Source organism: Anser cygnoides, chromosome 29 (genome assembly GCF_040182565.1).
Source record: "Anser cygnoides isolate HZ-2024a breed goose chromosome 29, Taihu_goose_T2T_genome, whole genome shotgun sequence".
In the NCBI taxonomy this organism is placed as follows: Eukaryota; Metazoa; Chordata; class Aves; order Anseriformes; family Anatidae; genus Anser; species Anser cygnoides.
Window position 1 is genome coordinate 3,659,466 of NC_089901.1, and position 21,757 is coordinate 3,681,222.

At 67.6% G+C, this 21,757-nt stretch overlaps 4 protein-coding genes across 7 annotated transcripts; 2 read left to right on the plus strand and 2 right to left on the minus strand.

Annotated features, from left to right (window-relative positions):
- Nucleotides 1-339: 339 nt before the first annotated feature.
- ZNF541 (zinc finger protein 541) lies at nucleotides 340-9,152 on the plus strand. Of its 4 annotated transcripts, XM_066984504.1 has the most exons (15): nucleotides 340-1,512; nucleotides 2,327-2,495; nucleotides 2,777-3,644; nucleotides 3,832-3,890; nucleotides 4,268-4,406; nucleotides 4,552-4,677; nucleotides 4,861-5,200; nucleotides 5,407-5,470; nucleotides 5,598-5,740; nucleotides 6,061-6,164; nucleotides 6,434-6,509; nucleotides 6,610-6,698; nucleotides 7,425-7,565; nucleotides 7,983-8,134; nucleotides 8,226-9,152. In XM_066984504.1, the coding sequence occupies exons 1-15, from the start codon at nucleotides 1,290-1,292 to the stop codon at nucleotides 8,392-8,394; spliced, it is 2,862 nt and encodes a 953-aa protein (XP_066840605.1). In that variant the 5' UTR covers nucleotides 340-1,289; the 3' UTR covers nucleotides 8,395-9,152. The 4 variants fall into 4 exon arrangements, with proteins under 4 accessions (XP_066840605.1, XP_066840606.1, XP_066840603.1 ...); XM_066984505.1 differs by lacking the exon at nucleotides 7,425-7,565; XM_066984502.1 differs by lacking the exons at nucleotides 7,983-8,134; nucleotides 8,226-9,152 and having other exon boundaries at nucleotides 6,610-7,551.
- Nucleotides 9,153-9,349: 197 nt separating this feature from the next.
- LOC125181483 (E3 SUMO-protein ligase ZBED1-like) lies at nucleotides 9,350-12,985 on the minus strand. The gene is made up of 3 exons (XM_048056234.2): nucleotides 12,699-12,985; nucleotides 12,454-12,612; nucleotides 9,350-11,474 (listed from the first exon to the last, which is right to left on the minus strand). Exons 2-3 carry the CDS (start codon nucleotides 12,599-12,601, stop codon nucleotides 9,490-9,492), a joined length of 2,133 nt encoding a protein of 710 aa, XP_047912191.2. The 5' UTR covers nucleotides 12,602-12,612; nucleotides 12,699-12,985; the 3' UTR covers nucleotides 9,350-9,489.
- Nucleotides 12,986-13,667: 682 nt separating this feature from the next.
- On the plus strand, nucleotides 13,668-21,351 carry NAPA (NSF attachment protein alpha). The gene is made up of 11 exons (XM_066984507.1): nucleotides 13,668-13,831; nucleotides 15,281-15,360; nucleotides 15,455-15,571; nucleotides 17,747-17,793; nucleotides 17,935-18,012; nucleotides 19,173-19,228; nucleotides 19,758-19,842; nucleotides 19,921-20,025; nucleotides 20,109-20,177; nucleotides 20,870-20,920; nucleotides 21,199-21,351. Exons 1-11 carry the CDS (start codon nucleotides 13,734-13,736, stop codon nucleotides 21,298-21,300), a joined length of 888 nt encoding a protein of 295 aa, XP_066840608.1. The 5' UTR covers nucleotides 13,668-13,733; the 3' UTR covers nucleotides 21,301-21,351.
- LOC136787347 (collagen alpha-1(I) chain-like) lies at nucleotides 18,029-19,102 on the minus strand (the record flags this gene model as incomplete). The annotated part of the gene is made up of 1 exon (XM_066984527.1): nucleotides 18,029-19,102. A coding segment is annotated over one exon (1,074 nt), but the record flags the coding sequence as incomplete, so codon positions are not given.
- Nucleotides 21,352-21,757: the final 406 nt, after the last annotated feature.

Here is a 21,757-nt window from a genome sequence, read left to right on the forward strand (position 1 = left end):
TTAACCCTTTACCTCAAGGGGGGGGACCCTTCCTTAACCCTTTACGCCAAAGAGCGGGGCCTTTCCTTAGAGTTTTACCTCACGTTGCCCCTCCTTCTGAGGTAAAGGACCGCGGGAGGGTCGCCCCCCCGTTCCCCTGCCCGTCCCCAAGATGGCGCCACCGCCTTCTCCTCCCGCCTTTTCCCACCTCAGCCCCCTCCCGCCTCGTCTCCCCCGGCCACGTGACCCTGCGCGCAGGCGCTGTGCGGGGCGGCGGCACGAGGCCCGGCGCCCCCTCCCCCCGCGCATGCGCAGCGCTGCGGGCAGGAACGGGCCGGGGGCGCGCGGCGGCGGGTGGGGGCGGGAGGGGCAGGGTTTGCCTCAGGGGGAGACCCCAATTAACTAATTACTGCTTGGGGGGGGGCGAGGTTACCTCAGGGAGAGCCCCCCCGTCCGAATTACGGCCTCGGAAGGGCGTTTTGTGGGGTTGGGAGCCACATTTACCTCAGGGAGGGCCCCCACATTCATATTTATAGCCTTGGGGGGGGGGGGCGCGTGGCATTTTGTGGGACTGGGAGCGGGGTTTACCTCAGGAAAAGCCCCCCTAATTCCTAATTGCGTTATTTGGAGGGGATATCTTACGTTTTGTGGGTCTGGGAGCAGAGTTTACCTCAGGAAAAGATCCCCCAGTTCCTAATTACGTTCTTGGGATGGGGCATGTGGTGCTTTTTGGGGCTGGGAGCAAAGTTTACCTCAGGAAAAGCCCCCCCAGTTCCTAATTACAGCCTTAGGAGGGGGCACGTGGTGTTTCGTGGGGTCGGGAGCCACATTTACCTCAGGGAGAGCTCCCAAATTCCCATTTATAGCCTTGGGAGGTTGCGGCATGTGGCATTTTGTGGGGCTGGGAGCAGGGTTTATCTTAGGAAAAGCTCCCCTAATTCCTAATTGCAGCCCTGGGAGTGGGGCATGTAGTATTTTGTGGGGTCAGGAGCAGGGTTTACCTCAGGGAGAGCCCCCCCCAGTCCTAATTACGGCACCGGGAGGGGGAACACAGCATTTTGTGGGATCAGGAGCCTCGTTTACCTCAGGGAGAGACCCCAAATTCCTATTTGTACCCTTGGGAGGGGGGTGTGTGGCATTTTGTGGGGCTGGGAGCGGGGTTTCCCTCAGGAAAAAAACCCTAATTCCTAACCCCAGCCCCATTTTCTCCACCGAGGGGGGGTCCCGGTGGGTTTGCGGGGGCGCAGCACACCCTTCTCAGGGCCGTTTCTCTCTGTGTGTTGTTTTTAGGTGGCGTGCGGGCAGCGGCCATGGAGCGGTGCCGCGTCGTCGACGAGGGCGCCGCTAATTGGGAGCTGCCTCTCCCCGGCTTTCCCGAGGGTCCTGGGCCGGCCGACGGCGACGCTCCCGGCCCCGCAGACGGGACGTGCGCCGGCCTCGACGCCCTCCCCGGCCTCCCGGCAGAGCCCGGCGGTGCTCTGGAGGCCGACCTGAGCGCGCTCTCCCTGTACCTGGCCGAGCCCCCCCAGCACGGTGAGTCCGTGGGCACCCACGCGGCCCCCCAGGTGGTTTTGGGGTCGTTTTCCTGAAAACAGTCCCCGTTCCTGCAGCCTGAGCGCCTCGGAGATGCTGCTTGTACCTCTGAGGTGCTGCTTTTACCCGTGAGAGGGCATTTGCGTCGCTAACGCTGTAGAAGGTCGTTATTAGAAGGCTTTGCTTTCGCAGGAATTTTGCTTCCATCCCATTTTCTTAAAATTACACCCTAGATAGGAACACATGCTATCTATTTTTTTTAATCGAGAGTCCTTGCAAGCTGTTCTCCAGCTGGAAGAGGAGAACTTGCAGGCGTTAAACCGACAGCTTTGCTAAACGCCTTGCAAACGTCTCCATTAGCGGAGGGGGGACGTTTTTCTTAATTCCATCCCGAATCGGCTCTGGAATGGGCTCAGCAGAAGGGGCTTGGCCGTCCGGAGAGCCGCCTTCGTGGGGGGACGATAACTTCACTGCTAACGTACCCCAAACCCCGCGCTTTTGGTGGCTGGGAGACAGACCAAAGGAACCCCCGTGGCCGACAGCGCTCTGACAGGAAAATGAGCCTTCTCCTAACGATCCAGGGCTGCGTTTCCTCTGGCTCCACAATTAATTGGAGGCTTTCCCTCTGATTCTTGCTGCTCGGAGGGGATCTGGGGTTCTCCCCGCCGTCTCGGCACCCGGCTTCTGCTCTCGCCGCCGTCCAAAGCCCCGGGGCCAGATCCTGGTGGGAAGGGTCAGAAAAAAGGAGAGTTTTGTCAACAGGGACGTGGAAGGAGCGTAACTGAGGGGTCTCGCCTCTTCCCCCCCCCTCCAGAACTCGTGCTCCCCGCGGCGGAGGACGCGCAGTGCCGGTGCGGCTGCCCCGGGACCTCACCTCCAGCCTGTGGCTGCCGCGGGAAGGCGGTCGGCGGTGAGCACGGCGTGACGCACGGCCAGCGCGCCTGCCCTGTCTGCAGCGAGGCGCTCCAGCGGCACGACCACCGGTACGTGGGGCGCTGAGCGGGGTGCGCGGGGGCAGCAGGCGCTGGGTCCCAGGGGACTCCTGCGGTCCCCGAGCTCTGCTGCTTGCCCCGACCCTCAGTGCGGTCGCGGCTGCTGCCCGGTGAGGCGCTTGGGGCGGTCCCCACAGAGCTCTCGAAGCGCCAGCCCCAGATTTGGGCTCGGAACAAGGCGATTTGGGCAATTTCGGCTGGCTGCGCCCTGAGGCGCGAAGTGAGTTTGGATCGGGAACCCGCAGGCAGCGCCTGTCCTCCCCGTCCCCCAGGAGCGGGCAGCCGCCGACGCACCAGGCGCCCGCGCCCCTCGCCTGCCCCGAGAGCGACCGCGACCAGCGCTCGCTGCGCCGCCACCGCGAGCTGCGGCACGGCCTCGGCGGCTCCAGGCGGCCTCGCGACGGAGACACCGGCGAGGCACCGCCGCCGCACGGCGAGCAGCCCGCGGCCGGGCCGGCTGCGCCCCCGCCGGACGCGTTCCTGCCCTGGGGCGTCGCCAGCGGCGTCGTGAGCCCCGCGGAGGAGACGTCGGCAGGATGCTGGGGCGGGCTCGTGGTGGCCGCGGGCGACGGCGCGGAGCGGGAGCAGCTCTGCCGGCGGGGCGCCGCTCCTCCCGACGCCTGCACCGGAACGAACGCCGGTAACGCGCCCGTGGCGGCACCGGGCGGGAGCATCAAAGTCGAGGCGGATTCGGGCGAGCCGGCGCCCGGCCGTCCCCAGGACGGCTTCCAGGCGGCCCAGCACCCCTGGGAGAGCCTTGGCCGGCCGGGCCCGGCGCAGCCGAGCCTCCTGCAGCTCGTGGCCACCCCCCGGCGCCTCCTGCCTCCCGCCGGCGAGCGCCCGGCGGCGGAGCCGCTGCGTGCCGTCTTCCAGCAGCTGCCCCGCTTGGCTCCGCAGCCCGAGCCCCGCGCCCGCCTCCAGGAGGCTCCGGAGGATGGGGCGAGGCGAGGCCCGGCGGCCTCCTGGCAGTGCCTCGACGTGCCGGGGGGCGTCGCCGGGCCCTGGCGCCCCCCCGGTGGCCGCAAGCAGCCGGCGCTTGCCGCGGCGTCCCCGAGCCAGGTGGCCATGGCCTCCTTCTCCTCGCCCGGCCCCGCGCCGCCCGCGGAGAAGCGCCGCCTCACCATCTTCAACCGCATCCAGGTGGGTTCGGGTGCGGCGCCGCGGCCGCTCGCGGCCTTCCTGCGCTCCTTTGGGTGCTGTTCGGTCGTTCTGGCGGGGCAGGGCTCACCGCGAGCCGCGCTCTGCGCGTCCTGAGCGCTCCGACGCCCTTGTTCTGGTGCTAAACGCCCGGAAATAATGGACCAAAACCTCGTTTCTCGGGCGGCAGGGTGGGAACATCTACAGGCTCGGCGCGGCGCTGGAGGAAGGCGGCCGGGCGGCGGCACGGTGAGCAGCTCGCGCTCAAGTTTTGAGTTGTAACTGCCCAAATTTAGCGTTTGGGAGGGCTCCTGGGGGGCGTTTCAGCAGCCGGCCAGGCGTGGCTCTCCTCCCTCGGGGCGGAGATTCGGGCGGCCTTTTCATCTGGCTCCCTTTGGGCTGCGCTAATTAATGAATGGGCGTTAATTGAGGGGCGCGGGGCTCTCTGAAGCCAACTCAGCCCCAAAAAGCAGCGGCTGTGGGACAGGGCAGGGTGCTGACGCTGCGGGGGGGGGTGCAATGGCCCTGCTCTCGTCCCACGCTCCAGCAGGGAAAGCCCGGGGGGTCGCTGCCGAAATCCCAAGCACAAATTCCCCGTTCCCTCTCCCCTCTCCCGCCCCCGGCAGTCCGAGCGGTGCCGTTCCGGCTGATGGCAGCGGCTGCGAGAGCGTTTTCCTCTGCAAGACCTGCAGCCAGCTCTTCGGTGCCGCTGAGGGCCTGGAGGGCAGCGTGTGTCACCGGGGCGGCGAGGAGGGGCAGCAGGCGGTGAGCCTTGAATTGAGGGCACGGGGGGGGCTCTGAAGCCTGCCCGTAGCCCCTCGGGGTGGGAGCTGCCCTCCTGAAAGTGGAGCTCGGCTCCCCAAAACCCCGCTCGCGGAGGGTTCCTGGCCCTAAACCTCTCTGTTCTCAGAGGAGCTCGCTCGGCGTGGCCGGGACGGCGCGGACCCCGGCAGCCGCGGCCGGCAGCGGCCCCTCGGAGCCGGCGGCGCCTCCGCTGGTGATTCCCGTCTCCGTGCCCGTGCCGGCGGGGAGCCAGGTGGGTCCCGGGGCGCTCGAGTCGCCGCTGGGAGCGGCCGCAGCGGCCCGGGCAGCAGGGAGGGCGTTGGGGCCGCCCTCAATGCCCAGGCGGCATTACACGATGTGCTGAGGGGGCTGGGGGCGAGGTGCTGGGGGGGCTCCGTCCCCTCCCCGCGGGGTCCTGACGCGCGGCTGGGGTCAGGGCCCCAGGACGGAGAGCGCGGCGGCGGCGAGGGAGCCGGCGGGAGGCTCGCAGCCGGCGAGGAGGAGGAGGAGGAGGAGGAGGCGGCCGCTGCCCCAGCCCCTGCTCATCCCCCCGCCGCCCCCCGAGGCGCAGCCGGGGCCGGGGGGGCGCTTCCAGAGCAACCTGCGCTCCCCCGTCCTCCTGGTGGACCGCCTGCTGAGGGACCTGGTGCAGCGCTCCCCCTACACCCCGCCCCCCATGCTCAGCCCCGTGCGGGAAGGATCCGGCCTCTACTTCAGCGCCGTCTGCTCGGCCTCGGCTCCTGGCGGCCCCCGGCAGCCGCTCAATGCGGTGCTAGGTACCCAGACCCTCGTGATCGGGAAACCTGATTTTTTTATCAATCAGAAAACCTTTTTTTCTTTTATTTCTCATACGCGGAGGGCGCATCCTGAGGGAGGGGGATCCCGGGGGGGCCGGCGGCCTGCTGGGGGGGGGTTGGAGCAGAGCCAGCGGCGGCCCCCGCCGGACGTTTGCCCCTTACCCCGGGCGTTTTGCGTCTCTCAGACCGCATGGACAGAGACTTCGGGCTGTGCCTCGTGACGGACAGCGCCAAAATCAGCATCGAGCCGTGAGTCCCGGCGCGGCCACCGCGCTTTGGGGGGGGGAGCAGGGGGAGAACGGGCTCTGTGTGCGCGCCGGGGGGCGGCGGGTCCCGGTCGCCGCTGCCCCCTGACCTCCTCTTCCTCTCCCTTCAGCCACATCAACGTCGGGAGCCGCTTCCAGGCGGAGATCCCGGCCCTGCGGGAGCGGCCGCAGCCGGGCGGCGACGAGCAGGCGGCGTCTCTGCTCTGGAAGCCCTGGGGAGACATCGCCACGAACCGGGAGACTCAGGACCGAGGTTCCTCTAAACTTTGCCTCTGAGGCCGAAATTTCCGCGTTCCCACCGCAGCTTTTCGCCCGCCTGGGTTCCCTCCTGGGGTTCCCTCCTGGGGTTCCCTCCTGGGGTTCCCTCCTGGGGTTCCCTCCTGGGGTTCCCTCCTGGGGTTCCCTCCTGGGGTTCCCTGCGCGGGCGGCGCTCGCGGCAGCGGCACTGGGGTGCTGAGGCCGTCCAAGTTCCTCCGCGCGGCGCCTCGGCAGGAGCTCGGCGTGGTTCTGGTTTGATTCTGGTTTGATTCTGGTTTGATTCTGGTTTGATTCTGGTTTTCCTTGCGCTCGCAGTGACCGCTCTGCTCAACATGGCCTGCTCCAGCGCCATGCCCGGGGGAGGAATGAACCTGGAGCTGGCCCTGCACTGCCTGCATGAGGCGCAAGGCAGCGTCCTGGTGAGGGGCCGGGGCCGCGCGGTGCCTCCCGCTCCCGCGCGGCTGCTGCGGCACGGACGGGCCGAGGACCCTCCTGCGGCTCTGCCTGGGGGGGCGATTCTGGGGGCTGGGGGGGGGCTTGAAGGTGCTGAGGGGGGAGACGGGGAGCAGCAGGAGCGGGGTTTTCCCCCTGGGCTGGATCCGGGGAGCCACAGAGGAGCCCCGAGTGACGAATTGCCTCGGTTCTGCGCCTCGGGGGGGAGCTGAAGGCTCCTGTTTCCCTCCCGCAGGAGGCCCTGGAGGTGCTGCTGTTCGGGGGGGCTCAGAAGCCGGAATCCCACCCCCTGGCCAATTACCGCTACGCAGGTGAGCGGAGCCGGCGCCCGCCCGCCGCGCTCCAAGGGGGGGTCCGGGGGGCGCGGGCCCGCGTGGCGCCAACGCCTTGCCTCCTGCCGCTCGTCGCCAGGTGCCGACAGCTGGACGCCCGCCGAGAGGCAGCAGTTCAGGAGGGCTCTCTGCGTGCACGGGAAGGATTTTTACCTCATCCAGAAGAAGGTAAAGCCTCGAGCCGGGGGCGGCCCCGGGACGAGCCCGCGCCGCTCCCTCCTGCCCCGTGCCCCGCCGGGCCAGGCGGTGGCGGAGGACGCCGGGGGGGGGACGGTTGAACCCCGGCGGGGCTCAAACTCGTTCGGGAAGGCGGGAACCAGCAGGGCTCTGCTCCGGAACAACCGGCGCCAGTGGACAGCTCCCCAAAATAATAATAATCCCCGTCACCGGCGGCGCTCCAGGGCGTGCTTTGTCTGGGCGGTGACCTCGAGGGGGAGGGAGCAAGCGCGGATCCGTGGCGCTAGCAGTAGCCAGACAAGCCCGCGACGTGCTTTGGGGTTTCATGGCTTTTTAGCACCGACGGCTCCCTTCCTCTCGGTCAGAGGCCGCGCTGGCAGCCTTCACCCAAAGCCAGATTTCCAGATTATTCCCGTTTTTTTCCCTCGAATCGCGTGCCTTGCTAAAAAGGCCGGGCGCTGGGTGCCCCGACCCGCAGGGGAGCGAGACACCCGCGGGGCTGCGGCAGGGCGGAGGTGTTTGGGCTGTGCGGAAGGTGCTGGGTGCCCTCCCAGCTCCCCCCCCTCAGCCTTTTGCTCCGTGCTGAGCCCGGAGCTCCCAGGGGGGCGCCGGGATAACCGGAGGGGAAGGCAACCGCCGGGGGAAGGTCGCGTCGCCGCCCGCGGCGTCCTGCTGCGGCGCCTCCCTCACGCACTGCTTCTGTTTCTCTCACGTTAGATTCAGACTAAGAATGTGGCCCAGTGTGTTGAGTATTACTATATCTGGAAAAAAAAAATAAAGTTTGACCACGGTCGGGCTCACGTAATAGACAAAAAAGCCAGGAGAGACAAGGATGAGGTGGAAGAGGCTGAAGAAAAGGTAGAGGGACCGGGGGGTTGACGCGAGGTGCGGCTCCGCAGCGCGGGCGGAGCGCGGGGCCGGGGCGCTCCCGGTTCGGCTCTGCTGCCGCTCCTCTTTTTTGGGTGAAAGAGGGCTTTTTGTGTGCCGGGGGCTGGAAAACCGCCCGGTGCTGGCGGTGGGCTTCGAGCCCTGCGCAGGCTCCGGAGGACGGAGCCCCCCTCGCCTCCGGCGGTGTCGGTGTCGCTCCCCCCCGCCCGTGTTTCCTCCCCGGCCCCCCAGGTTTTCAGCCCGCTGACGTCGGCCTTCGTGCTTTTGTCCCGCCCTCTCATTTCTCGGGCGATTTAGAGAGTTTTCAGGGCAATATTTTTAATTAGCCGCCCCCCGACCGTGTTCCTGGCGGGAAGGCGAGGCTAACGAAGGCCGTCCCGTCCGCAGGCCGCCGGCAGCCCGAGGAAGAGGCAGCGCCTGCTGCCGAAGCAGAGGAGCTGTAGGAAGGTGCCCCCCGGTGCCGGCGGTCCCGGCGAGCCTCCCCACGCGTCCGGCCGCGCGGGCGACCAGGAGTCGTTTCCCTGCAGGGAGTGCGAGAGGTTCGGCGGCAGCCTTCCCTCCGGCAGCCCTGCTCCCGGGGCGCTCGGCTGACGGCGAGGGCCGCCACGAGTCTCTTTCCCCACCTTCCAGGGTGTTCGACAAGATCAAAGGCCGCAACGCCCACATGAAGCGCCACCGCCCGCCCGCGGAGCCCCTGCTGAGGGTCCCCTGGCCCTTGGAGCACCACCTCCAAGGCCGGGCCGGGCCGGACGAAGGCCCCTCCGCCGCCGGGGCCTGGGGGGCCGTGCTTTCAGAGTAGCCGCGAGGCCGGCGGCCTCCCCCGGGGCCTCCTCGCCGGCCTCCCAGCGGCTGCGGAGCTCGGAGGAGCCGCGGGCGGCGCGGCGGCGCCCTGAGAAGCTCTTCCTGCCGTGGACCAGCACTCGGCGGAGACGTGAGGGGAGCGTGTAGCGCCCACGGGGAGCGCCGCCCGAAGGGTTTTGGGAGGAAAAGCCGCGGCTTCGGGCGCGCGGCGCGGTTGGAAAGCTTGTTTGGGTTTTCTCAGCGTTTAGCACCGGCGGTTGGTGCCGAGTTTGACGGAGGGACCCGCGAAGGCATCGAACGCCCCGCCTTGCGCCGACGCTGCACCGACGCCCGCTAAATGAAGCGCGCGCCTGGCACCGGCTTGGGATCGTGCGCGGGCGGAAGAACGCCGCGGTCGTTGGCGGCTGCAGGACTGCTGTCGTACCGAGGCCAGAGGCTCCGGGTCCGGGTGCACTGGGCCCCCGCTTTCCGGTGGGGGTCTCGAGGTTTGGTTGTGGCAAGGAGGCCGTGGGGAAGCGGTCGCGGCGTTCAGGAGCGGTTAAAACGTGTTAAAAAACGCGTTCGATGGCGCGTTTCGCCGTGGAACGAGAGCCCTGCGCTGCGTCGCAGACCTGGAGCGCCTCCGCTGCGCCGGTGCGTCGCGTTCGTTCGTGTGCCTTCTGCTCGGCTAATTAAAGCGGGTTCTCGAGAGCAGCTGTACGGCTTCTTGGGGCGCCCTCGCTGGTTACCCCACGAGTAATTAAACGCTTGAAGCAACTCGTGTCGTGCCCAAGGCAAGCACGTGCGCTTCGGCGGGCCGCCGGGTGGCGAGCAGGCGTCGACGCTTTTCCAGAATCCCTCTCGAAGGCTGGCAGCGGAGCCTCGCGACCGCTCCGGCGCGGAATCGGCCGGTTTGCCGGCGCTCCTTCCCTCCCCGGCCTCAGCCCCGGCCTCGTGGCACAGCAAGGGCCGAGCAGAGCTCCTCGCCGAGCCCCGCGCGCCTTCGCGCCTCCCCCCGAGCTCGCTCCTCGCCGCGGGGGTCGCCGGAGTGGCGACGAGGAGGCGTGGGCGGGAAGGCGGAGCAGCGCCCGGGGCCACGAGCTCGGCGCGCCCGCTAGCGCGGGTTTCGCTGCCCGCTCCTCCTCGGCTCCAGCAAGTCGAAGTTCTGGTGGAGGAAGAGGATTTGGTGCAGGTTCTCCGGCGCCAGCACGGCCCGGCGGTGCTGCAGGGCGCTCTCGCCGGCGGCGAAGGCTTGGTCGGGCGGCACGGCGGTGGCGGGCACGGCGAGGTACTGCCTGCTCAGCCTGGCCACGGCCGGGAAGCGGTGCTCGTTGCTCCTCCACCAGTCCAGCGGGTCGGTGCTGCGCTTGCAGAGCGGCTCCACGATGTAGTTCTCCAGCTGCTGGTGGATCTCGGGCATGCTCTCGGTCGGGTCCTCGCCCAGGAGGATGTCGTACATGCTGTGCGACGGGGCGCCCGCGCTTCGCTCCTTGGGGGCCTCGCCCTCGGCTTTGTACCCCGAGCCGGGCGCCCGGGAGCGGGCGCCGGGCGGGGACTGGTGGCCGAAGGCCTGCGACAGCATCGTCTTGACCCTGCGGTGCAGCTCGCTTCTCAGGCCGGGGCTCAGGAACCTCAGCTCCTTGAAGCGCGGGTCCAGGAAGGAGGCGATGACGGCCGGGCTCTCCAGCACCTTCTCCTCCTCGGCCAGCCCCCAGCGCCGCGTCAGCTCCGCGCGGATGTTGCCCACCACCGTCCTGACGGCCGCGCCGGCCTCCTCCGCCTGCTGCCCGATGGCGGCGACGATGCCGTGGACGCAGGGCATGAGGGCGGACACGGAGGCGTTCTGCTCCTCGCGCAGGAAGGAGGCGGCGATCTTGATGGTCCTCAGCACCGCCACCAGGTCCTGCAGGAGCTTCCACTGGTGGTCGGCCAGGCTCTGGACGGCCGCCGCGCCGCGGGGGTGCTCCTCCAGCACCGACAGGATGGCCCACTTGAGCTCCAGGAGGCTCTCGCACATCTCCATGGTGGTTATCCAGCGCGAGCCCGCGTCCAGCACCAGTTTCAGCTGGGACTTGTTGAGGGCCTCCAGCTTGCTGGTCAGGCAGCCGCTGGCCTTGGCGTCCCGCTCGAAGAACCTGACGATGCCCCGGGCGCCGCTCAGCGCCTCCTGCACCTGCTCCACCTCCAGCCCCGCCTCGATGCAGAGGTGGAGGACGCGAGCGGCGCAGCAGAGGCCGGCCCAGCCGTGCGCCGCCGCCGCCGGCGGCTGCGGGCTGTCGTGCACCACGCAGAACACCGCCTGGCTGGGCAGCCCGAACTCGGCCAGCACGGCGCGCAGCTTCTCCCCCAGAGCGCCCTCGCCCTCGTCCCGGCGCGCTCGCTGCGTCTCCATCAGGCACCGCGCGCGCCGCCACTCGCCGTCGATGAAGCTGGCGGAGATGCTCAGGTAGCTGTGGCCCAGCCGCGACGCCCACCGCTCCAGGCACACCACGAGGGCCTGCGCCGTCTGCAGGTAGCGCTCCACGCGCTGCTTGACCGCGCCGTAGCGGTGCCGCAGCATGCCGGCGAGCCGCGCCGGCGCCGGCAGGGCGAAGGCGGGCTCCAGGTAGCCGAGGAGGAGCCCGAAGCCTTTGTCCCGCACCACGGAGAGCGGGTGCAGGTCGCGGAAGATCATCTCCAGCACCAGCTCCAGGATCACCTCGGCCCTGGCGTCGGAGCAGGGCGCGCCGTGGTAGGGGCCGCTCTCCGGCGGCGTCTGCCGCGGCCGCTTCGCCTCGTGCGCCGCCGCCTCGGGCTCGGGGCTCTGGTCGTCCTTGAGCTGTGCCAGCGGCGTGTCGCGGATGCTGTGCTTCCTCACCAGGTGCTCGCGCATGGTGGTGGTGCTGTTGTGGAAGGAGAGCTGCTTCTTGCAGACGTTGCACTCCACGTAGGCGTCGCCCAGCTTGGTGTAGTAGTTCCACACCTTGGACTTGCGGCGGTCGACGTAGAGCCCGCCGCCCGCGCCCTCCTGCCCGCTGCTCTTCTCTCTGCGCCGCCGCGCCGCCGCCGGCCCCAGGCTGGCCGCCACGCCGTACGTGCCGAAGGCCGCGGGGACGTCCTCTGAGGGCAAGCACAAACAAAGCCATTGAGCGTTCCTCTGGGGGTGAGCACAGGCCAAAAAAGTCAGCGCTTCCGAGGACCAACGCGCAAGACTCAACGCTTCCGAGGACCAACGCGCAAGACTCAACGCTTCCGAGGACCAACGCGCAAGACTCAACGCTTCCGAGGACCAACGCGCAAGACTCAACGCTTCCGAGGACCAACGCGCAAGACTCAACGCTTCCGAGGACCAACGCGCAAGACTCAACGCTTCCGAGGACCAACGCAAACCGAAAGCCTCAGTGTTTCTCTGAGGAAAAACGTGACACCGACGTGAACCAAAAACCAACGTTCTTCGGAGGAGAAGCAAACCAAAACACTCAACGTTCCTCCGAGGACAGACGCGGCACCAACGCAAACCGAAAAAACGACGTCCTGAGGACCAACACGAACCAAAAAAGGTTATTCTGAGGACAAACGCAAAAAAATTAAACGTGAACCAAAAAATTCAACGGTCTTCTGAGGACCACCGTGAACCCAAAAACTCACCGTTTCTCTGAGGGCAAACACAAAAAAATTCAACGTTTCTTTAGGGGCAGACGACACCGACATAAACCAAAAAATTCAATGTTCTTCTGAAGCCCACCATGAACCCAAAAACCTCAACGGTCCTCTGAGGACAGGCACAAAAACTCAACATTTCTCTGAGGACCAACGGGAGCTAAAAACCTCAACGTTCCTCCGAGGACAGGCACAAAAAAAAATCAACTTTCCTTTGAGGACAGATACAAAAAAAGTGAATTTTCCTCCGAGGACCACCACGAACCCAAAACTTCCCCGTTCCCCCGAGGACCGGCCACCCCAACCCCCTCCGCCTCCCGGGTGCTTCTCCAGCCCTGCTGCTCGGACGGCGCCGCGGCCCCCGTAGGCGCACCTGGGGTCGGTTTTTGGGGCCTGGGGTCGGTTTTTGGGGGGAAACGAGCCCAAAAGGCGCACGTACCGGGCAGGGTCTGCGGGTAGGGCTGGGCGGCGAGGGGCAGCGGCTCGTCGGCCGCCTCCTCCTTGGGCCGCGGCTCGCCGCCCTCCTCGGCCTTGGGGCGCCTCTGGGAGAAGGGAGCCGGCCGCCGGGCGCTCGCCTCCGCCGCCATCGCCTCCTGCCCTGAAATTGGGGGAGAAAACGTTAAAAACCCCGCCGGGAGCGTGGAGCCGGCTGCTGCCGAAGCCCCGGGGACGCGGTGGTCGTACCCGGGCGGATGGCCGGACGCCGCCGCGGAGCCGGCTCGGGAAGGGATCCCCCGCGAGGGAGCGTGGCTCGTTAGCCGCTCGGCTCGTCAGCCGCTCGGCTCGTTAGCGTCTGGGTTCGTTAGCCGCTCGGCTCCGTGTCCGGGCAGCGCTTCCCTTTCACCTGGAAGTGCTGCGTGCAGGGCTCCTCTCAAAAGTTCCCGCTGGGAAGGAAGGAGGCTGCCCCCAGCCACGCGCCGCGCCGCCGCGGGAGGCTTGCGCCGGGTTTTCGAGGGGGGATTTGGGGTGAATTTGGGGGGATTTGGGGAAATTCGGGGGGCTTGGGGGAGGGGGGCGCAGGGGGGTTGTCGGTCGTTGCATCACCGGCTCCCACCCCCTGGAAGAGGGGTGGCGGCGTGAGGTCGGGTCCGTGATGTCAGCGCTGTGGCCGTGATGTCATCACGCTCTCCGTGATGTCATCGCAGTAGCCATGATGTCATCGTGGATGTCGTGATGTCATCGCGGATGTCGTGATGTCATTGCAGACGTTGTGATGTCATCACGGTGGTCGCGATGTCAGCACATGGGTGAGCGGAGCAGCTCCGCGCCCCCCTCCCACCCCCAGCCCCCCTTTGCAGCCTGACTCCCGCCTCCCCTTTGGGTCAAAATCCCCGTTTTTTATAATTTTTCTTCATTTTTTTATATTTTTTTTTTAGAGGACAAAATAGCCACTTTCGGGCCCACGGTGCCCAGCCTTGGGCAGGGCCCTCCGCCCCCACCTGGGGAGCGCGTCCCTATTCCCCTCCCTAACCCCCCCCGCCTTTAATTACCCCCCTTTACCCTCCCTCTCTAATTAACCCCCGATTCCCCCTCCCCTCCGCTAGGGGCGCCGCTCCCTTCCACGCACCCGGAAGCGCCGCGGGCTCTCTCTCCCCCCTCCACGTGACCCGCGCGGGCAGCCAACGGGGGCGCCGCGCCGGCGTCACGTGGCGGGGGCGGCGGGGTCACGTGGGGGGCGGCGGGGTCACGTGACGGGGGCGGCGGGCAGCGGAGGCCGCCATGGAGCCGGCCGGGAAGGAGCGGGAGGCGCTGCAGCTGCTGGCCGAGGCCGAGCGGAAGGTGCGGGGCGCGCACTCCTTCCTCGGAGGCCTCTTCGGGTGAGCTGGGGGGGGGCTGGGGGGGGTTTGGGGGGTTTTGGGGGGCTTTACGGGGGGATTTGGGGGCTGGGAGGGGTGGGGGGCTTTGAGGGGATGTGGGGGGGCTTAGGAGAGGGGTGGGGGGGTTTGGGGGGGCTGGAGGGGGGCTGGAGGGGTTTGGGGGGGGTTTGGGGGGCTGAGGAGATGTGAGGGGGGCTGAGGAGGGGGTTGGAGGGGTTTTGGGGGGCTGAGGGGGGGTTGAGGGTGTGGGAGGGGGGCTGGAGGGGCTTGGGGGACTTTTGGGGGGGTTTGGGGGGCTGAGGGGGGTGTGGGGGGGCTTTAGGGGGGATTTGGGGGCTGGGAGGGGCGGGGGGGGCTTTGAGGAGATGTGGGGGGGCTTAGGAGAGGGGTGGGGGGTTTGGGGGGGCTGGAGGGGTTTGGGGGGTTGGGGGGGTTTGGGGGGCTGAGGAGATGTGAGGGCGGCTGAGGAGGGGGTTGGAGGGGTTTTGGGGGGGCTGAGGGGGGGGGTTTGAGAGTGTGGGAGGGGGGCTGGAGGGGTTTGGGGGGCTTTTGGGAGGGGTTTGGGGGGCTGAGGAGGCTGTGGGGGGGCTTTGAGGGGATGCAGGAGGGGGTTGGAGGGGTTTGGGGGGCTGGGAGGGGTGTGGGGGGGCTTTGAGGGGATGTGGGGGGGCTGAGGAGGGGGTTGGAGGAGTTTTGGGGGAGCTGGGGGGGTGGGAGGGGGGCTGGAGGGGTTTGGGGGGTTGGGGAGGTTTGGGGCGGCTGGGAGGGGTGTGGGGGGGCTTTGAGGGGATGTGGGGTGGCTGAGGAGGGGGTTGGAGGGGTTTGAGGGGCTTTTGGGGGGGGGTTGAGGGGGGTTGAGGGGGGCTGAGCGGGGTTTGGGGGCATTTGGGGGGATTTGGGACTTGGGGGGGTTGGGGGCCTTTGGGTGCCTTTGGTGGGGGGCTGGGGGGGGGTTGAAGAGGCTTTGGGGGGGGGGCGTAGGGGTGTGAGGGACGCTTGCAGGGACCTTGGGGAATTGTTGGGGGGGTTTTGGGGGCGTTGAAGGGGATCTGGGGGGGCTGCTGGGGGCAATGGGAGGGGCGTGAGGGATTGAACCCAAAAAAGGGCTAAAACCCGGCGGGGGGGGTGCTGAAAACCCCAAAAAAAGATAAAATCCCGCTGGTGAGCTTGTGGTTGGGGGCGGCTCCATCTGGTGGGGGGGGCGACTGACCCCCCCAGAACCCCCCCAGACCCCCCTCCTTCTAGGGCCCTCCCCAAACCCCCAAACCTCCTGCCCCCCCCCCCCCCGTGCTCGCCCCTATAACTTTAATTTTGGGGAGCAGGGGGCTGGGAGCCCTTGACCCAAATTACCCCCAGCTGGGGGGGCTCGGGGGCGGCCTCATGCAGGGCAGTGCTGGGACCCCCCGACCCCCCCAACCTGCCGTGACCCCCCGTGCCCCCCCCCCGCAGGGGCTCGTCGCGGATGGAGGAGGCGTGCGAGCTCTACGCCCGCGCCGCCAACATGTTCAAGATGGCCAAGAACTGGAGCGGTGTGTTTCGTTTTTGGGGGGGGGGGGGTCCTGAGGATTTGGGGGGTGGGGTGGGGGGCTCCGTGGCCCCCCTGAGCCCGTGCCCCCCCCGCAGCCGCCGGGAACGCCTTCTGCCAGGCGGCGCAGCTCCACCTGCAGCTGCAGAGCAAGCACGACGCCGCCACCAGCCTGGTGGACGCCGGCAACGCCTTCAAGAAGGCCGACCCCCAAGGTGGGGGGCCGGGGTTTGGGGGGGGGGTTGGGGTTTGGGGGGCTGCCCCGGTTCCGGGGTGACCTGGTTCCGGGGTGCCGTGATTTTGGGGTGCCGGAGTTTGGGGGTATCGTGATTTGGGGGGCTGCCCCGGTTTCGGGGCGACCCGGTTTTGGGGTCCTGTGGTTTCGGGGTGTCGTGATTTGGGGGGGCTGCCCCGGTTTTGGGGCGACCCAGTTTTGGGGTCCTGGGGTTTTGGGGTGCCCTGGTTTGGGGGTGTCATGGTTTGGGGGGGCTGTCACAGTTTCGGGGCAACCTGATTTTGGGGTGCTGTGATTTTGGGGTGCCCTGGTTTGGGGGTGTCATGATTTGGAGGGGCTGCCCTGCCCTGGTTCCGGGGTGACCTGGTTCCAGGGTGCCGTGATTTTGGGGTGCCCTGGTTTGGGGGTGTCATGATTTGGGGGGTTGCCCTGGTTTGGGGGCAACTTGGTTCCAGGGTGTCATGATTTTGGGGTGCCAGGGCTTGGGGGTGTCATGATTTGAGGGGGCTGCCCCGGTTTCAGGGCGACCTGGTTTTGGGGTTCTGTGGTTTTGGGGTGCATTGGTTTGGGGGCGTCATGATTTAGGGAGGCTGTTGCGGTTCAGGGGTGATCTGGTTCCGGGATGCCGTGATTTTGGGGTGCTCTGATTTTGGGGTGTCATGATTTGGGGGGGCTGCCCTGGTTTTCGGGTGACCTGGTTCCAGGATGCTGTGATTTTGGGGTGCTGGGCTTTGGGTGTGTCATGATTTGGGGGAGCTGCCCCGGTTTCAGGGCGACCTGGTTCCGGGGTGCCGTGATTTTGGGGTGCCGGAGTTTGGGGGTGTTGTGATTTGGGGGAGCTGCCCTGGTTTCGGGGCGACCCAGTTTTGGGGTCCTGTGCTTTTGGGGTGCCCTGGTTTGGGGGCGTCATGATTTGGGGGGCTGTCGTGGTTCCGGGGTGACCTGGTTCCCGGAGTGCCGTGGTTTTGGGGTGCCCTCGTTTGGGGGTGCCCTGCTTTGGGGGCGTCATGATTTGGGGGGCTGTCACAGTGTCAGGGCGACCTGGTTTTGGGGTCCTGTGATTTTGGGGTGCCCTGGTTTGGCAGCGTCATGATTTGGGGGAGTTGCCATGGTTTGGGGGCAACCTGGTTCCAGGGTGCCATGATTTTGGGGTGCTGTGATTTTGGGGCGTCATGATTTGGGGGGCTGTCATGGTTCCAGGGTGCCCTGGTTCCGGGGTGCTGTGGTTTTGGGGTGCCCTCGTTTGGGGGTGCCATGATTTGGGGGGCTGCCCTGGTTTTGGGGCGATCTGGTTCCAGGGTGCTGTGATTTTGGGGCACCCCCTTTTGGGGGTGCCCTGCTTTGGGGGTGTCATGATTTGGGGGGGCTGCCGCGGTTCCGGGGCGACCCGGTTTTGGGGTCCTGTGGTTTTGGGGTGCCCTGGTTTGGCAGTGTCATGATTTGGGGGGGCTGTCACGGTTTTGGGGTGACCTGGTTCCAGGGTGCCATGATTTCGGGGCACCCTGGTTTTGGGGTGCCGTAATTTTGGGGTGCCCCAGTTTCAGGGCACTGTCATTTGGGGGTGCCCTAGTTTTAGGGTGCCCCGATTTCACAGTGCCTCGGTTTTGGGGTTCCCTGTTTTTGGGGCGCCCCAGCTTCAGGGCACCTTGGTTTTGGGGTGCTGTGATTTGGGGGCACCCTGATTTTGGGGTGCTGTGATTTCAGGGTGCCCCAGTTTTGGGGTGCCAGGATTTGGGGGCCCCTTGCTCCGTCCCCCTCAATTTCCCTCCCCGAGCTTGTTCCGGGTCCCTTTTGGGGGGCGTTTTTGGGGTCCCTTTTGGGGGGCGTTTTTGGGGTCCCTTTTGGGGGGGCGTTTTTGGGGTCCCTTTTGGGGGGGCGTTTTTGGGGTCCCTTTTGGGGGGGCGTTTTTGGGGTCCCTTTTGGGGGTGCTTTTGGGGTCCCTTTTGGTTTTTTTGGGGGGTCCCTTTTTTTGGGGGGTCCTTTTGGGGGCGTTTTTGGGGGGTCCCTTTTGGGTTTTTTTTTTGGGTCCCTTTGGGGGTCGTTTTTGGGTCCTTTTGGGGGGCGTTTTTGGAGCAGACACTGAGGGGAGGCCGGGAGGAGGAGGAGGAGGAGGAAGGCCGGGAGTGGCGCCCCCAGCCCCCCCGTGTGTCCCCAGAGGCCATTAACTGCCTGATCCGGGCCATCGAGATCTACACGGACATGGTGAGTGGGGGCACGCTGCTGGGGGGGGGGGGGGGGGGAGGGGGGGAGGAGGAGGAGGAGGAGGCCGGCGAGGCCGAAGGCTGCCCGCGGCCCCCGGAGCTGCGTGCCCCCCCGAGCTGCGTGCCCCCCCCGTGCTCGCAGGGCCGGTTCACCATCGCGGCCAAGCACCACGTCGCCATCGCCGAGATCTACGAGGCCGAGCTGGTCGACATCGAGAAGGTACGGCCCGGGGGGGGGGGGGGCGGGGGTCCCGAGCTCCGGGGGGCTCCTGGGGACCCTGAGCTCCCCGGGGTCCCGCAGCTCCCCGGGGGACCCCAAGCTCTGGGGGTCCCTGAGCTCCCCGGGGGTCCCGAGCCCCAGAGGTCCCCCAAGCTCTGGGGGGTCCTGGAGGACCCCGAGCTCCAGAGGGTCTCAAGCTCCCTGGGGGTCCTGGGGGACCCCGAGCTCCCCGGGGGTTCCAAGCTCTGGGGGTCCCCGGGGGTCCCCAAGCTCCTTGGGGGTCCTGGGGGTCCCTGAGCTCCCGGGGGACCCCAAGCTCCCGGGGGTTCCAAGTCCTGGGGGGCCCCAAGGTCCTTGGGGGTCCCTGAACTCCCTGGGGGTCCTGGGGGTCCCCGAGCTCCCCAGGGGACCCCAGGCTCCCTGGGGACCCTGAACTCTGGGGGGACCCCAAGCTCCCTGGGGGTCTCGAGCTCCCTGGGGGTCTTGGGGGACCCCGAGCTCCCCGGGGGTCCCTGAGCTCCCCGAGGTCCCTGGGGGACCCCGAGCTCCCGGGGGTTCCAAGCCCTGGGGGACCCCAAGCTCCGGAGGGGCCCCGAGGTCCCTGGGGGTCCCTGAGCTCCCCGGGGGACCCCAAACTCTGGGGGACCCCAAGCTCCCCGGGGACCCCAAGCTCCAGAGGGTCTCGAGCTCTCCGGGGGACCCCAAGCTCTGGAGATCCCGGGGGGTCCCCAATCTCCTGGGGGGGGTCCCCAACCTCCAGAGCTCCCCGGGGGGTCCCCAAACTTCCCGGGGGTCCCCGAGCTCCCTGCTCTGGGTCCCCATCGCGGCGCTGCCCCCCGAACCCCGCCCTGCCCCGGGGTGCGCGTCCCCCCCCCCCCCCCGCCCCGTGTCCCCGTCCTGCTGGCAGCGGGCACAGCGCCCCAAATCGGGCCAAAAAACGGCAAAAACGGGTTTTCCTCCGCGGGGGGAGCCCCCCCCCGTCCTGTGCCTCCTCTTGGCCGCGCTCCCCCCACGCAGATGGCAGCGCCCGGGGGGGGCCGCGGGGGCGGCTCGGAGCGCGCCCGGGATGGGTTTTTACGGATTTTTGCCTTTTTTATATGATTTTTATCACCCCCTGTTGCTTTTTTGGGGGGAGCTGACCCCGTTTTGTGTCCCCCCAGGCCATCGCCCACTACGAGCAGGCGGCCGACTACTACAAGGGGGAGGAGTCCAACAGGTACGGGCCCCAAAAAACCCCGGTCTGGCCTCGAAACGGGGGCCGGGCGCCGGTGCTGAGCGCGCTGAGCACCCCCGGCGGGGGCCTGCTGAAGGCGGCCGTGCGGCAGGGCTCCAAAAAGCCCTTTTTCGCCCTAAAAATGGGTCGGGGGGGTGCAGGGTTGGGGTGAGCGGGATGGGGGTGCAGGGAGGTGGTCGGGGTGAGCGGGGTGGTGCTGAGCGCGCTGAGCCCCTCTCCCCTGGCTCCTGCTGAAGCTCACCTTGCTCCTGCGCCCCAAAAAAACCCTTTTTCACCCTAAAAATGGGTCGGGGGGACACGGGGGGCAGTTGGGGTGAGCAGGATGGGGGCGCAGGGAGGTGGTCGGGGTGAGCGGGGTGGTGCTGAGCGCGCTGAGCCCCTCTCCCCCAGCTCCTCCTGAAGCTGACCTTGCTCCCGCGCCCCAAAAAACCCTTTTTCACCCTAAAAAGGGGCTCGGGGCGGGGGGGGGAGTGGTGCTGAGCGCGCTGAGCTCCCCCCTTGCCCCCCCCAGCTCGGCCAACAAGTGCCTGCTGAAGGTGGCCACGTACGCGGCGCAGCTGGAGCAGTACCAGAAGGCGCTGGAGATCTACGAGCAGGTCGGGCCGGGGGGGTCCCGGGGCAGGGGGGTCCGGGGGGTCCGGGGGGGGGTCCTCAACGCCGTTGCCCCCCCCCAGGTGGGCACGAGCGCCATGGACAGCCCCCTGCTCAAGTACAGCGCCAAGGAGCACTTCTTCCGCGCCGCGCTCTGCCACTTCTGCGTCGACATGCTCAACGCCAAGGTGGGGGGGGCACACACGGGGGGGGCGCGCGGTGCTGGGGGGCCGGTGCTGAGCCGTGCCCCCCCCGATTTATGCCCCCCCAGCTGGCGGTGCAGAAGTACGAGGAGATGTTCCCGGCCTTCTCCGACTCCCGGGAGTGCAAGCTGCTCAAGGCGAGATGGGGGGGGGCGGGGGGGGGGGCACGATGAGCCCCCAATCCGTTTGGGGCCCCCCATCCATTTTGCCCCCCTCCCATCTATTTTGTCCCCCCCAATCCATTTTTGCCCTCCCCCATCCATTTGGTGCCCCCCATCCTTTTGCGCACCCCCCATCCATTTATGGCCCCCCCAATCCATTTGCGTGGCACCCCCCATCCATTTATGGCCCCCCCCATCCATTTATGGCCCCCCCCATCCATTTATGGCACCCCCCAATCCATTTATGGCCCCCCCAATCCATTTGGGCACCCCCCCATCCATTTTTGCCCCCATCCATTTGGTGCCCCCATTCTTTTGCCCCCCCCGCCCCAAGTCTATTTATGGTCCCCCCAATCCATTTGGGTTCCCCCTAATCCATTTGGGTGCCCCCCCATCCATTTATGGCCCCCCCAATCCATTTATGCCCCCCATCCATTTATGGCCCCCCCATCCATTTGCCCCCCCATCCATTTTTGCACCCCCCAATCCATTTGCCCCCCCTCTCCCCAAACCTGCCCTGGGGGAGCCCCAAAGCAGCAAGGCTCTGTGTGTGTGTGTGGGGGGGGGGGGGCACCCCCAGACCCTGCCCCCTCTTTGGGGGGGGTTGGGGGGCGCTGTGCCCCCCCCCATTTTCCTGTGTCTGATTTTTATCCCCCCCCCCCCCGCAGAAGCTGCTGGACGCCCACGAGGAGCAGAACACCGACGCCTACACCGACGCGGTAGGTACACCCCTGGGGGGCAGCCCCCGTGTCCCCCCCCACCCCAAAATGCCCCCCCCACCCCGAAATACCCCTCCCCACCCCAAAATGCCCCCCCTGTCCCCAAAAATCCCCCCTCCCCAAAAAAATCCCCCCCCCGCCTATCATCTCGCCACCTTCCTCCCCCCGGTTGGCTCTGGGGGCTGCTGCTCCCGGCCCAGCGCCCCCCCCCAACGTGCCCCCCCTCCCCAAAATGCCCCCCTCCCTAAAATGCCCCCCCCCAAATGCCCCCCCCCCAGGTGAAGGAGTACGACGCCATCTCGCGGCTGGACCAGTGGCTCACCACCATGCTGCTGCGCATCAAGAAAACCATCCAGGGCGAGGAGGACGACCTGCGCTGACCCCCCCTCCGGGACCCCCCCCGGGGACCCCCCCGCCCCCTGCTTCGCGCCCCCCTGTAAAAATCCCCCCCCCCCATATTTAATAGCGCACCGCCCCGGCGGCAGGCTGGGGGCTGAGCCGCTCCCCCCCCCCCCCCGAGGGGGGGGTCCCCAATTCCCCTCTGTGCCCCCTCCCGCCCCCCGGGGGGCTGCAGCCCCTTGGGGGGGGGGTGGGGTGGGGGGCAAAAGTCCCCCCCTTCCTGCCCCCCCCCCCCACTTTGTGGTGGGGGTGAGGAGGAGGATGGGGGAGGAAGGCTCCTGCGTCCCCCCTCTGAGGGTGGCCCCCCCGCGGCTGGGCCCCCCCGTACTCGCGACCAATAAACGATGCATGAGCCGAGACCCCCCGTTGCGTGCTTCGGGGGGGGGGGGGCACAAAAGAGCCCCCCCCCCCCCCCCCCAAAAAAAAAAAATCCCACGC